This window comes from Cibotium barometz, chromosome 54, assembly GCF_041138505.1.
Source record: "Cibotium barometz isolate CiBa-2024 chromosome 54, ASM4113850v1, whole genome shotgun sequence".
Lineage (NCBI taxonomy): Eukaryota > Viridiplantae > Streptophyta > Polypodiopsida > Cyatheales > Cibotiaceae > Cibotium > Cibotium barometz.
The window spans coordinates 28,784,006-28,799,638 of record NC_141099.1 but is presented as its reverse complement, the minus strand read 5'-3'; the positions used below and the strand labels follow the sequence as shown (position 1 = coordinate 28,799,638).

At 44.6% G+C, this 15,633-nt stretch overlaps 1 protein-coding gene across 13 annotated transcripts in view; it reads right to left on the bottom strand.

Annotated features, from left to right (window-relative positions):
- Positions 1 to 15,633, bottom strand: part of LOC147608011 (ARM repeat superfamily protein) — a 63,312-nt gene that overhangs the window by 34,495 nt on the left and 13,184 nt on the right. For all 13 annotated transcript variants that reach the window (XR_015264585.1, XR_015264586.1, XR_015264587.1 and 10 more), the window contains 9 exons: positions 13,914 to 14,066; positions 13,736 to 13,831; positions 13,557 to 13,616; positions 13,354 to 13,475; positions 13,168 to 13,255; positions 12,938 to 13,042; positions 12,723 to 12,827; positions 12,577 to 12,629; positions 12,413 to 12,476 (listed from right to left, as the gene is read on the bottom strand). Coding sequence is in view for 10 of the 13 variants with exons in the window: in XM_086789830.1 (XP_086645956.1) it covers positions 12,413 to 12,476; positions 12,577 to 12,629; positions 12,723 to 12,827; positions 12,938 to 13,042; positions 13,168 to 13,255; positions 13,354 to 13,475; positions 13,557 to 13,616; positions 13,736 to 13,831; positions 13,914 to 14,066 (846 nt within the window). In the remaining 3 variants the exon portion in view is untranslated. The remainder of the gene's footprint in view (positions 1 to 12,412; positions 12,477 to 12,576; positions 12,630 to 12,722; positions 12,828 to 12,937; positions 13,043 to 13,167; positions 13,256 to 13,353; positions 13,476 to 13,556; positions 13,617 to 13,735; positions 13,832 to 13,913; positions 14,067 to 15,633) is intronic.

Here is a 15,633-nt window from a genome sequence, read left to right as displayed (position 1 = left end):
TTGGGAGTGTGTAGGAGAGTGATTAGCATGCGGAAACACTCTTGGAAGCTTGAGAAACACCTTAGCAAGCTTGGAAATGGAGTTGGGAAGGAGAAAGTGTAGAAAATGCAGCCCAACAGTCCTCATGAAGGAGGCGCCAATCTCTAGAGAGAGGAGTGAGGTGGTGAGTTGTCCAGTGTAGGTGGCACGCAGGTGCTTTGTGGAGCAAGCTAGAGTGGACACATGGCTCGTAGAGGAGTGAGGTGGTGAGTTGTCCAGTGTAGGTGGCACGCAGGTGCTTTGTGGAGCAAGCTAGAGTGGACACATGGCTCGTTACTCCCTTTGTACAAAGGGGATAAGGTCTGGGCGGTGGACATTGGGTTATGTCCACCTCGGGACATCAGTGTGTGTGAACACCGGGCTGGTCATAATTTATAAGTGAGGTTTGGTCGACCAAAACTTAATGAAGTGTGTACACACTCGCTTATAAATCGGTGCTAACTCCTAAGGCTAGGTTTATGACCAATACTTACCACCTGTCACATGCCACATAACCATGTCAGCAAACAGTTTCACATGCACGGTTTGCGGGAGGGCATCCCCTTACCCGAAACTACACATTGGTCAAGCAAGCATGAAAACAGCATGCAATTTCAATTGCAAGCAAGCACATAAAGATGCTATGCAATGCAACATTGGTATGGACAATCCCCGTTCATGAGACTACCAAAATAGACGTGCTCCAGGCAAGTACACGAGATACCATATCCAATGGAACACCAATCCACCAAGCATTTCCGGTCATGTACACAGAGGCACAAGTCCCAACGGAAAGCCAAGTCCACAGTATCACATGAGTGGCATTAATCTTCGGCATAAACAACTGCCATGGACACCAGTCCAATGTACATACATGATAAGAAGCACGGGTGGACCAATTCGGTGGCCAAATGGTGACATCCCTCTCAGCTTCTAAATAGTTGTCCGCAACTGAAAAGCATCCAAATATGTCTGAAGCACATGCGGGCAATCTCTGAAGAACTCTTCATCTACCCATTTAGCATCAACCGGAAGATAGTTCTTAAACTTCACAAGGTAACGCCTCACAACTTTGCCTGCAGCAAGCTTGCGTTCCTTGTGATACACACTCTGCTCTTGCTGCAAGATCTCCTCAAGCTCATCCACTTCTGGTGGATCCTCAATGACCGTCTCACTCGGCTCCAGCCCTACATACTTATGAAGGAGACTCACATGAAAAGCATTGTGTATGTGCAAATGACTAGGTAATGCCAATCTGAACGCCACTTCATTGATCTTCTCGATCACTCAAAAAGGCCCATAGTACCTAGTTGCAAGCTTAGGATATGCACCCTCTTTGCTAGGCCTCTTTGCAAGTCTTGCTTTCTCAAATTCAGCAATACCGAATCATTCTCTTTAACATCCAATTGCCTTCTATGCTTGTCGGCAGCCTTTTTATGCTTGTCTTGTGACCTTGCAATGGCTGTCCATACCTGAGCAAAAGCAATATCCAAGTCTCTAGCTGCAAATATCTCATTCTTTGTGCGAAGGATACCATAAACAATCTCAAACGGGGCCTTTCTCGTAGATGCATGCACCGTGTTGTTGTATGCAAATTCCACAAGCGGTAAGTACTTCTCCCAAGAAGACTTCTGATCCACCACATAACATTTCAAGAGATCCAACACAGCTAAATTTGCAACCTCACTTTGCCCATCCGTTTGAGGATGATGAGAAGTCTAATTTGGTGTCTATATTATCAAATCAAGCCCCCCAAAAGAGACTTGTTGTCCTGGGATCTCTATCCCCCACAATGGACTTCGGCATTCCATGATGCTTGAACACTGGTGCAACATATATTTTAACCATATGCTCAACTTTGATGGTCTTTTTCACTGGTAAGAAGTGAGCTTGCTTACTAAACCTGTCCACAATTGTCCAAATTGCATCATTACCCTGTTGGGTTCGTGGCAAGTCCATAATGAAATCCATTGTAATACTTTCCCATGGCTGCATGGGAATAAACAATGGCTGAAGCAAACCTGGTGCCTTTTGCTTATCAAATTTCACCTTTTGACAAGTGATACATGCACATACATGTACCTCTATGTCCTTCCGCATACCTGGCCAAAAGAAATACCGCTCAATCATGTGCATAGTAGGCATTATGCCTCTATGACCAACATATAGAGGAGCATAGCACTCATCCAAAACCTTTTGCCTCATGTCAGACACCACACATAGGTAATTATCTTTCATGAGATAACCCTCTTTGATCACATATGAGGCATGGCATGACCAGCCATCAAATCAGCCCACATAATGGCAAAATCAGCATCCGTATGATACAAATCATGCATGGCAGACAAGTCCCCATGAGAGGCAACCGAGATAGCTGCTACATACGGCTTTCGTGACATTGCATCTGCCACTACATTCTTCTTTCCTGGGGTGTGCAAGATCTGAAAATGAAACATAGAGAGAAAATTGGCCATCCTCATATGCTTCTCTGACAATTTAGCTTGGGTAAGAAAATACCTCAAACTCCGGTGATCTGTCTTCACAGTGAAATCAACCCAAGAAGATAATGTTTCCATATAGTAAGTGCATGAATTACAGCCAAGAGCTCTTTCTCATAAATGCCAAGAGATAGCTCTACATTATGCAATCTACGGCTCTCATAAGCCACAGCATGTCCCTCTTGATTAAGGACAGCTCCTATGCAATTTCCATATGCATCACATTCCACACTAAAAGGCTTTTGCAAATCCGGAATGATCAACACTGGACCATGAGTAGTTGCATCTTTTAATTTGAGGAATGCATCCCTCTCTACATTAGTCCATTTGAATGTGGCCTTCTTTATCAAATCATGCAAAGAAGAAGCAATCCATGCAAAGTGCCAAATGAACCTACGGTAGTAAGAGCATAATCCAAGAAAACTACGGATCTCATGCACCGAACGGGCCAATTCCGAATTACATCAATCTTTGCAAGATTCATCCGCACTCCATCTTTAAACATAATATGCCCAAGATAATGTATCTCTGACAAGAAGAACTCACTCTTCTTTGCATTTATGAAGAGTTTATGCTTACGGAGTTCTTCAAAAACAATGGCCAAATGAGCTCTATGCTCTTCTTCGGTCTTCGAGAAGACTAGGATGTCATTAAAGAAGACACCTGTAAATTTCCTGTACCCACGGAATATGCGATCCATCATTCTATTGAATGTAGCCGGGGCATTTGTAAGACCAAAAGGCATAACAAGATACTCATAAAGCCCAAATGCTGTCCTGAAAGCAGTTTTGTGTACATCTTCAGGCACTACACGCACTTGATGATATCCACTCTTGAGATCAATTCGGCTAAAGCATGCCGATCCATCCAACTTGTCATCAAGGATATCGTCTATGCATGGAATCGAAAACTGATTCTTGATGGTAAGCTTATTCAAAGCTCTATAATCCACACACATACGAAAGGATCTATCCTCCTTTTGAACCAAGAGAACGGGTGAACAATATGGAAAAGAGCTTGGCTGAACCAACCCCTTCTCAAGAAGCTCATTCACCTGCTTCGTGATCTCCTCTTTTTGGGATGCACTTACATAATAGGCTGACCTATTAGGTGGTGAGCTACCCGGCACGAGATCAATGCGATGATCTTCCAGTCGTACGGGTGGAAACTCATTTGGTAACTCATCAGCAAAACAATCATTGTGCTCTTGCAAAAATTTCAACCTATCATTACTAAGAGTGTTTACATGTACATTATTTTCCTCAACATGATCTCGTACAAAAATCAAGTATGCAAAAACACTCTTTTTCATTACTTTCTTAATTTGTACATGAGATACAAGGGGATGTCAGAATATGCAGCGGAGATGATGACAAAATCTGGAAACATGAGAGCAAGCATAGTGCAGAAAATAGAAAACACAAGAGAAGGAGAGAGATAGGCGTATAACTCTGTTCAATATACACAAGAAGATCTCGAATACAACACTGAATGACAAGGGGGCTATGGGGCCATTTTATATGGCCCCAATACTGCAGTCGGCCTACTCATAGGCAACCGACAGGACCTGTAGATCTCCACGACCAACAACTACACCCAGTCGACAAGGTGTGTACTGTCGGCCAGCAACTGTAGGATCCACGACCTGTGCAAGACAGTCGGCCATCTCCAGCAAACACGCAGATGCAGTCGGCCAAGATCAAGGTCCTCCTGCCACCACAAGCCACAAAAAAAAATAGAAAAAAATGGAAGAAAAATACGGAGTGTTGGGAAAAACGAGAAAACACCTAAAAGGGCGGGCCAAGATCAAGGCTGCCACCCAAGCCACAAAAAAAAATAGAAAAAATGGAAGAAAAATATGGAGTGTTGGGAAAAATGAGAAAACACCTAAAAGGGCGGGCACACCCACAACAGAGGCCCTGGTGTATAGATATAGACACGAGATGACTTCTAACACCCCCTCTCAGTTCTGGCCGTGAAACCATCCCCAGGGAGCTGGAGTGCCGCCGGAGCAACACCTGAGATAGCGACTTCGTGCAGAGGTCCACCGCACTGTCCTCCGTCAAACAGAACTCTAGCAAGATGTCATCAGCAACGATCTTTTCACGAACAAAGTGCCTCTGGATAACCAAGGATTCCACCAGCGGAAGCCCAATCCTGCCAAGTAACCCTTGCAACCTCACCATCTCTAAAGCAGCACCATAAGCAACCCATGGCTGCCTCTTACTGCTCCATAATACTGCTCCTGAGCCGAGGGTAAAACTGTAACCTGAAGTAGATCTCCTCGTATCTGGATCTCCTCCCCAATTTGAGTCACTCCATCTGTGGAGTCGGACTCCATCCATCAATCCCCCTCCTGTGTAAGAGAGTCCAAGATCCTTCGCATGCTGCAAAAACCACAAGATACGCAATCTTGCCTCCCAAAGAGTCATCTGCAACCATGAGCTCAACAGCCTCATCAAGAAGCTCCCGTCCAATCTGGTATCCATCAACCAAATCAATGAACCATTCTTCTTCCGAGTCAAAGAGGCATTATACTGCTCACAAGAATCAACACCTGTTACGGTGGGATGCCAAGTCCTGAGGAAACCTGCTAAAGACCACTCAAAGCCTTCAAAAACCTGTAACCAACCCCCTCTGAATCCGGAACCACAAAGCCTAGAGAATGTGCAACATCCACCTCCTTTTGCAAGTAATCAACTGCCACCTACCTGGCTTTCCAAGAGGTCCCCGTGGAAAGAACTTCCTCATCTACAGGAGTTTCTTTGTCCCGAATGTTACGAGACATCAGAGCATAGGTTACCTGTAAAGTTTCCTCTACACAAGAACTACCAACATCTGTATTGGAAAGTTCATGCCAACTGCTGCCATCAACTAGCAAGCTATCTTCCAGCTGGTCCGAGAAACCCTGCACCTCCAACGTATCCACGCTTAAGTGGCCATTACCAGACTGCCACTCATCACAAAACTGAGGACCTGGGAGAGAGAGTGCTGAAAGTTTGTAAACTCCATTCTCCACTCCACCTTCTCAAACTACCTCGCCTATTGCCATCCCGGAGAGCAACAAAATGCTCATCAAACTCCACCCGTCCGCCAATCTTGCAAATCTGATGCACTGACAACAGATGAAAACCAAGTGTGGGAACATACAACACCTCCTCTGCCATCGGGAACTATCTCCAACCTGCCCTCACTGTGAACTGGGATAATGGATGTATCCCTAGTAAGAATGTGACCAAAATACCTGCAGAGATCCTGTAAATCTGAACGGGAAGGAGTCAGGTGCCTAGAAGCACCACTATCTAGAATCCCCTCCCGAGTATCCGTAGCGACGAGTCCTCCAACCTCCTCCCTGTCCGAAGAAAATGAAACATCAGTGTCCATCACCTCCAAGTGCACAAAAGTTGGAGTCTTCATGGTTGCTGCTGAGGAATGTTCACCCTTCTCAGTGTTCTGCCTGGAACACTGCCTCCAATAGTGGCCTTTCTCGCCACAATCATTACAGGTCATCTCTGCCTTTAGTTTCTCGCGGTCAACGTCGGACTTCTTCTCAGAAGACTTCTCCGGTGAAGCCTTCCCTTTGCCCTTGTTACGGCCTTTCGACCGTTGGCCAGTTAAGGCTTTCGAACCTCCACCTTGTGGAGGGTTCGAGAATCTTTCCTCCTGGTCCAAGACCATGGGCACAAGCTCCTCCCATGTAATGGTGCTCAGCCTACCACTGGTAATCAAAGACGAGTTGAATGCTGAGTACTAAGAGGGCAAATGTGACAGCAACATTATGGCCATATCCTCTGACGATATCTCCTTCCCAGCCTGGAGAACTTCCTACTGAAGAGCCTACAGCTTATTAATGTGCTCCCGCATCGTCAATGACTTTGCAAGATTCATACCCCGCATCTGTACTTCCAAGGAAATCCTCTTCATAGGCAATACCCTGTTGTAAAGAGAAGCCAAATGCTTCCATATACCTCTAGCCAGCATCATATGCTTTATATGATTGATTACCTGCGATGTGTAGTTGAGGAAGATGAATGAACGGACCCTGGCGTTGCCACAATCCCACAACTGTGCCTGTGCCTCATGGTCCTTTCTGGTTGACGGTAACTCCCCTTCCTCTACTTCCGGCCGTGGAACCCCAACAACGATGAAATCAACAAGGTCATATGACTCCATAACAGATTCCATCATAACCTTCCATATGCCGTAGTTGTTCCCGTCTAGCTGACGGTCCACCGGAAACGTGGAGAGTGTGGGAATCTTCACATGCTTCTCAACCATCTCTAATAAATCTAACATTGCGGGGATGGAACTGAAAAAGGGTGGGTGGGTGGAAACAAAGAAGAACTTACACCTGCAAGTGGCTGTCGAGCAAATCAGCCCGCCTTTCTCTTGCTTCTCCTCTTCCTGAAGAGTCCAAAACAGTCCACCAATCAGCAACACAACAGTCCCCCTCTTGCTCACACAAGTCCCAAGATTTATCAAGAGCCTAGAACTCTGATACCATGTCAGAATATGCAGCGGAGATGATGACAAAATCTGGAAACACGAGAGCAAGCACAGTGCAGAAAATAGACAGCACAAGAGAAGGAGAGATAGAGGCGTGTAACTCTGCTCAATATACACAAGAAGATCCCGAATACAACACTGAATGACAAGGGGGCTATGGAGCCATTTTATATAGCCCCAATACTGCAGTCGGCCTGCTCATAGGCAGCCGAAAAGACCTGTAGATCTCCACGACGCAGTCGGCCAAGATCAAGATCCTCCTGCCACCACAGGGCTACCACCCAAGCCACAAAAAATATAGGAAAAATGGAGGGAAAATACGGAGAGGGAGGAAAAATGAGAAAACACCTAAAAGGGAGGGCACACCCACAACAGAGGCCCTGGTGTATAGGTATTGACAGGAGATGACTTCTAACAGGGGAATGGTATCACCCTCTTCACCAACATCAATTACATGCTTTCGGCCTTTATGCATGAAGGTGATCCTGTTGGTCTTGGAAGCCTTGCACAGATCAATGCGTGTATGCCAAGGCTTTCCAAGAAATACATCACAACCATTCAAAGGCGCCACAAGAAAATCCTCATGATCCACATAGCCTTGAATGTGTATGCGTAACTTGTCAAAAATAGGCATGACCTGCACTTCTCTACCAACAAAGGCAGCCCCTGCTTCAATTTGAGGATCCATGTCGTCCACGTCAATACCCAAAGCAGTTGCCATCTGTGTAGATATGAAATTCTCAAATGCACAATCATCAAACATAAACAAAGCAGGCTGATCCTTGAGCTGTCCCCAAGCTTTACATACAACCCTGTCTTTGCTATCATGTGAAGTATTGCCCTGCACATCTGGAACCATATGCACATTAGGCTTTGATGTATTTGCATTATCACGCTTCTTCTTGTTTGGGAATGCCTTTGCAATATGCTCGGTGCTACCACAGGTAAAGCATTTCCCCTCTCTCATATATTGCTTTTTCTGCTCCGAAGTGAGACCATAGTCTCTCAGTTTGAAGGGACGCTTCTTGGTAGTGTTATTTTCAACCTTTGGACCATTTTTATCTTGGTTTTGGTCCTTTTTAAGTGGCTATCCATTATTTTGCATGTTTTGGATAGCCCTCTCTTTGCCTTGAAATGAAGGTTTAGCCTTATTGGATCGACTCAATTTGAGTTCCAATTGCTCGGTGGCGGTGGCGGTGGCGGTGACGGCTACAATTAGTTGGTGTAAGTTATGACCAGAATACATTTGTAGTCCCGCTTTGTAGAATGGTTGCAATCCCGATTGAAACCTTCTCTTCCTTTCCGCCTCGGTAACATGCATAAATGGAGACACCTCCAAAAGCACTTTCCAAAACTTTTGTACATATGCATTTACCGATTCCCCCTCATTTTGCTTCACCTAATCCCACTTCATTATTATCACAATCAATGCATTGGAAAGCAAGAATTGAGCATAGAACCTCTCCTTGAACTCTTCCCATGATCTAACAAGATTCGGCGAGAGCTTCTCCATGAGCCACCAATGCGCGGCAGTGCCTTTCATAAACATGCTTACATGCCGGATCATGGATTTCTGAGTGAAATCCTCATCCCTGAAAGCAATATCAAACTGGGCAATAAAAGCAAGCGCTGTTGATGCATCATATTCCCCATGATATGTGTCAAACTTCACAGATTTGTCTCCGGCTTTGAAGTCACGAGACTTTGATGCATGTGCCTGCATCTCAACATGTTTTCCCCCATGTTTGTCCATTGGGACAACCCTTGTGACTGGTATCATTTTAGGACCAAAAGGTGATGCATAAGACATAGATACATGTGCCCAGTAAGCATGAGGCATGGCTAGCCCCTCAACATGCATTGATACATTTTCAGCCATAGCTTCTCAGCCATAGCTTCTCCATCACGAGCACACTCGAAGGCATGAGTGGCATGAGAGATACGCGGAATACCTGCACCAACAGAAAATTGCAACCCATGTTGCATGTGTTGTGCATGCACATTTTCAAACGGCAATGGCATTTGACATACATTTTGACCACTACCATAAAGATTGTATCCTTCATGGGCTACATAAGGTATTCCTGCATGGCGTGAAGTCACTGATTGTTCCTCTCCCATTGCATGGACATTCATCCTCTTAGACATAAGTTCTTGTTCGGACACTTGTGGGAATTCCAAGACATGTGGGATGGTTGCCTTTTCTGCATAGGCATCCTCGGTACGAGCCAAGTATGCACGTGCTGCATCCCTCAGTTGCATGTGCAACTCTTGAGCAATCATTGCCATTGCATGATTCATATAAGATTCAACATGAATCCTCGCGGCAGTAGAGATTCAATTCTTCTTGTTGCGCATGGAGAAGAGCTTGCATACGAGTAAGTTCAGCCCTCAAGACTATGGGACTCTTCTTCCTACATCTTCTCTTTGCCACAGGACGGTTGTCCCACATATTCATGTTCGCACCACATGAGTTTGCTCATCCTATAAAGCATTGGAGGCATGCATTTCATTGTCCCTGCCTCTTGTGTTAGCATCTCCAACATTCATTGTATGGCTGTCCATAACGTTCTAAGTGTAGAGATAGCTGGTGTTCACAGCAATCGTCTTTCACGATAGAAGTGAAAGAGAACCGTATGCTCTAATACCAATGTGACTTGGTTGAACACAATGCTAATCCATACACTTAAATACACTAAGATTTGATGGACACTTGCTCAAATACAAGAAGTAATTTGCTGAATTGACAAGAGACACACAATGAGCCGGAACGGTCGACCCCTCCCTCCAATAAAGTATATTGATCTTGGGAGAATCAAGTATATAGTGTCATGGGCATTTCTGACCACATTTCCATACCAATGCATATGAATACAGTATTGCACACAAGTGGTTGTCGATGTTCCACACTACCCTCTCAAGTGCCCATGTTCCCTACCATCTGCTCTCTATTGTTCCACCAGCACATGGTAGCAACAATCTGGGTATGTGATCTTGTAATCCGGTTCCTCCCTCCTGCTACTTGCTTCCATATGTAAGCATTAAGCTTACCAATTGCAAGTAGAGTCGATGACAGCGAAAGTCTTCGCGATGAAAGTCCTTGGAGTGATGAGATCTTCGATTTGTCGCATTTCTTCACGACAAAAGTCTTCAAGAGGACGAAGGGAACCTTGGAAAAGCTTCCCCTATGGTTCAACTTGAAATTAGGGTTTTCAGCAAAAAGACCAGAAATTACAACAATAAAGAGAGCTGTTTTGCTGAATTTCAGTCATTGGGAGTGTGTAGAAGAGTGATTAGCATGCGGAAACACTCTTGGAAGCTTGAGAAACACCTTAGCAAGCTTGGAAATGGAGTTGGGAAGGAGAAAGTGCAGAAAATGCAACCCAACAGCCCTCATGAAGGAGGCGCCAATCTCTAGAGAGAGGAGGAGTGAGGTGGTGAGTTGTCCAGTGTAAGTGGCAGGCAGGTGCTTTGTGGAGCAAGCTAGAGTGGACACATGGCTGGTTACTCCCTTTGTACAAAGCTAATAAGGTCTGGGTGGTGGACATTGGGTTATGTCCACCTCGGGACATCAGTGTGTGTGAACACCGGATTGGTCATAATTTATAAGTGAGGTTTGGTAGCCCAAAACTTAATGAAGTGTGTACACACTCACTTATAAATCAATGCTAACTCCTAAGGCTAGGTTTATGACCAGTACTTACCACCTGTCACATGCCACATAACCATGCCAGCAGACAGTTTCACACGCACGGTTCGCGGACGGGGCGTCCCCTTACCCAGAACTACACATTGGTCAAGCAAGCATGAAAACAGCATGCAATTTCAATTGCAAGCGAGCACATAAAGATGCTATGCAATGCAACATTGGTATGGACAATCCCCGTTCATGAGACTATACCAAAATTGACGTGCTCCAGGCAAGTACACGAGGTACCGTACCCAATGGAACACCAATCCACCAAGCATTTCCGGACATGTACACAGAGGCACAAGTCCCAACGGAAAGCCAAGTCCACAGTATCACATGAGTGGCATCAATCCCCGGCATAAACAACTGCCATGGACACCAGTCCAATGTACATACATGATAAGAAAGCACGGGTGGACCAATTGGGTGGCCAAATGGTAACAAGAGCTCCACAAAAGACATCTCCTTTGAAGAGTCTCCCATGTTAGCTTCAACTCATCCACGTTCACCTACATTCATGATTCATTAAATTTTTAATGAGTTATGAAACATTTACTAGTTAGGTGATAGTATGATACATCACGAATCACCATTCACAATTCATAAAGGCTAAAGCGCTTAGCACACAAATACAAATGCATATACCTGTCTAGCACTATCCATGCTATGCATGGCCTGCACCATGTGCAAGTAAGCGTGGCAATAGACTAGCCACTCTAACTGTCGTGTGCTGAATTGATCGCGTAGCTTCGTGTGTATGAGTGAGTAGGCACTCAAGTTCCTCTCACATGCACCCGAAGAGCAATCCTACGCTAGGAGCCTCCAAGCCAGCTTTTGAAGAGTACCGAGCATATACCCATATGTCTCCAACCAGAAAAGGGGCTTCACAAGTGACTCCCTCTTCCAACAAGTGGGAGATGTAAATGCAGCCCCTCCTCTCTAATCGTTGTAGCTAATGAGCTCTTGAAGGAGAGTCGTGTCCATCTCCACGAGCAATGCTTTGGCCAAGTGGGCATCCCGATCTGAAAGCAACTCCACGTCGGCGAAGAGGGCATGCGATTTGTAAGCCAGATGCACCAATGCAGCAATACCATGGATGGGTTTGTGCATCCACCTCTGTATCCTCTCCACATTGCGCAAGGTGGCCCCCTCCATGTCTATCATGTGCAGCACCCTATAGAAGGGAGTCATCACGATGACGATGGCTCGCACTGGCTAACTTATTTCAATGCGACTACCACCGCTGAGTAGCTTGAAGACTCCTGCACGCACCCCTATGCTCGGTTCAGCTCTGTTTTGGCACAAGCTGAAAATTTGCAGAGGTGTTTTGGAGGCCAAAACGAACTCTGATTTTGGCAATTTTTGCCTGCTACAACACCCTACCAAACTTATGTTAAAGTTAAAAAGCTAAGTCACAGCCTCACGATATCCCTCGGGAGTTATATATCACAGCCTCATGACATTCAAGGCTGCAAAAGTGAGCTAGATACTAAGTAAAAGAAGCAGCAAGGTAGGGAAAACCCATGAGTGATGTTCTGCATCAGGTTGAAGTCTTTGGACCATAAAGGGTTTGCAGGGCTCAAGGGCTCCCAGTCAGTGCTGCAGTTTGAGCTCAGATTTCCTACTACTAAATCAGAAGCACCAAGTCGATAACAAATGCATCTCATTTGTTTAAATATGCATCTTGCATCAGCATTACCGTGTGATGCCCAAGAATGTAGTTCACAGCATCCAACTTTAGCAGCAACTTCCCACTCATGTACCTGCACCCATGCCACAAGTCAACAGAGCAATTACATAATGTCTGAAGCTCCATATTTTAAACACACAGTAGTTCTCAAGATGAGTGATGTGAGTAGTTACCCAGCTGCAAGCTCTTGAAACAAGTTCAAAGTCTGTTCAATTACATCACTAGTCTGCACAAAAGCCAATCTCAGGAGTAAGGTACTGATGTGAAATCTCCTCTTTTTACTCTTGTAAAAGAAGGCCTGAAAAGTATGATAACTCACCTGAGTGTAGCATTTTAGGTTGGTGGCAATTTTGCCCACAATAACGTTCAGCACTAGCAAATGATCTTGTAGCCCTAGAAGCTCAGATAGGCGTGCATACAGTTGCTGCAATGTCACAGCACACACTGAGTTCTTTCTGTCAGAACAACCCTAGATTTGAGAAACTAGGTATGCCCAAAAACCAGACTAATTGATACTAAGATTTCTTCTGATACCTTGGAAGAGTGCATAGCCTGGTCTCCAACATAGACCTTACGGAAGTTTTGAAAAAAACACAAGATTGCAAGGTCTAGCCTCTGCTTGCTCCTTTGTACATAGCGCTGTTAACAGCACCATCATATTCAGTTTTAGCCTGTTGAATGCTAGGCAGCATCAAGAGTAATCTTAAACCAATGCCATGCAGCAGGATCTCCCATCAGAAAGTATGAGGTAAAGTTGCTCTCACTTGGATATGTGAACCCGTGTCTATAACTTGAATAAGTTGGAAAACACGAGCTGCGAGCTCCCCATCAATAATTTCTTGTGATTCTGCACTGTATTAGAAAGTAACGTTGTCAAATAATGATCTGATGCAGCTTGAGCACGAATCATAGATGCATCCAGCCCTAATTGCTTCAAGGTAGGTTCATACCCACTATTGGAACTTTGCCTCCCCTTGATGATAGCCCCTATGATATGAACCAACCAGGTCAGTCGCCCTTCCATCACGCTCAGCTCATCGTTTGCCACGCTTGGAGTGAGCTTGGCAGCCTCCTACACAGGCAGAACAGATTTCATGTAGCTTTACAATCAATGCTGTTAAAAAGACAGCCATAGAGCAGCTTCGCAATTTACCGTGTATGACTGCAAGATAGGCTCCATAAGCTTGATAACATACATGCTTGTCTTCTCATACTACAAGATAGAACAAAATCGAATTTAGTTGACTCTATACATAACAACACTCACACCTCTAGCATTGACATGATTGCTTTCTAATTAGCATGTAAGTGACTCTAAAGAGAATTTTGAACCTGAAAACGACATAAATATGGAAGGCTATCCAGTTGATCTTGCAGAAGCTCCTCATTGTCCAAAGGATCCTCAGCGATATTGTTCTGCAATACAGCCTGACAAGCCTTCAAAGTACACACATGCAACCAGCTTCCTCTAATAGCCAGGCATGAGCATGGTATTGCTATCAAATCATACCTGTACCGAGTCAAACCTTGATGTAATATAAGCTTCAGTAATTTTTGGAACATAACCATCAAGTAGAGTTGGGGAATCACTCTTCAAGAAGGGCACAGAGGACACCAGCCTTGACCATAAGCCCAAAAGGTAATACACACTACTGCTAGCCCACTGCATCCATATGTTAAAGATCTCAGGACAGAGCTGTAGCACATGATTGAAATTGAACCTAAAACAGAAACAGTATTCTGTGACATTGAGGTAGTCAATGCCATTCCAACAAAAAACTAGGATGACAAAATGGCTAACTGGCCGACCATGGATACCCTCAAGTTGCAATGCACAAGAGTCATTGTAGTTGAGACTCTAGAAGTTAGATAAGCCCATACTTTCAGAAAACTAGTCTCAGGTTGTGTATCAGAGGCTCGAGTATCAGACCATTAGAAGTCTGTCTAAACTTCAGACACCGACCAACTGTCTTCTGTCATCTGATAGCTGATCTTTTGCAGAAATTAAATATAGACAGACAGGTTTGCTTGAATGGAAAAGTCATAATTTTTCTTTATAAATTTGTTATGTAGAGAGCCAACAAGTTCCACCATCCCACGCCAGCCCCGAGTTGCAGCAGAAAGTATGCCAATCATTCACCATTGCATATGAAACGATTTCAAAGCAAAGCACCTCTGGTGCAGAGCAGCAGGTTCGAATCATTGTTTGATGCACATGACTGATGCCTAAAGAAATTCATGACGGATGTCTGAGTGTGTCCTGCTGATCCTATCTCCTTGTGTGGCCTCAATAAGGCCTCTCTGTATCAGTCCTGTGAGGGGGGCAAACCCCTCCCTGAACAGACAGTGAAACCTCCCTCATATCTCATAGTATATAGGGCATCTAAATGGATAGTGCTCCTCAGTCTCTACCTCTCTAGTCATGCATAACCCACATATCCGTGCCTCATGTACATAGCTACAATGAAATGTGTTTCACACCCTGCCATAATATGAAACGGTTCATAAAAGTTAAAAACATACGAAACATTTGTTTCACCAGGCAAAACTTTTTAATGTTTATTTTTGCTGTTAATAATAGCATAAAACATGAATGGGATATATTATGTATGATGTATCATGCAAACTGCATGCAGAAGTGTGCAACCAGGCCCCAAGGGCCAACTTGCTACATGTCAGGAGTCAAGAGTCAGAACTCAAGAGTAAGGAATCCGAACTCAAGACTCCTCATCTATGCATGTTTTTAAGTGTATTTCATGAAGTTTTTGAATGCTCAACATTTTGTTTAAGATGTACTTCATTATATAATCAATATTCTCATTTTTTAGACCTTGTACCCCCTCAACCCCCCTTTTGTATGAAACGTTCACGAAACGACCAAGAAAGGTATGAAATGTTTATGAAATGTGTTTCATGACACACCTGGCAACTATGCTCTTGTAGTATGCCCTCTACTCTACCAATCTCTATTTGGAGGCCGTGGGAAGACACCCTCAGGTTACCACCCGTAATCTTCGTGGAATGAGACATGCGCCCATATAGATAGCCAGGTTTCTCCATGAATCCATCCTCAGTGACTCAAGAGGTCTAGGCAAATGATGCAAGTTAACCCCTTGCCGAGAGAGATCCAAGGAAGGTACAGTCATTCAGGGAAGGGGTGGGGTCCATCCAAAGACCATGTGAATCGTAAACTAACTAATGATGCAAGAATACCATGTATGATGTTTCTC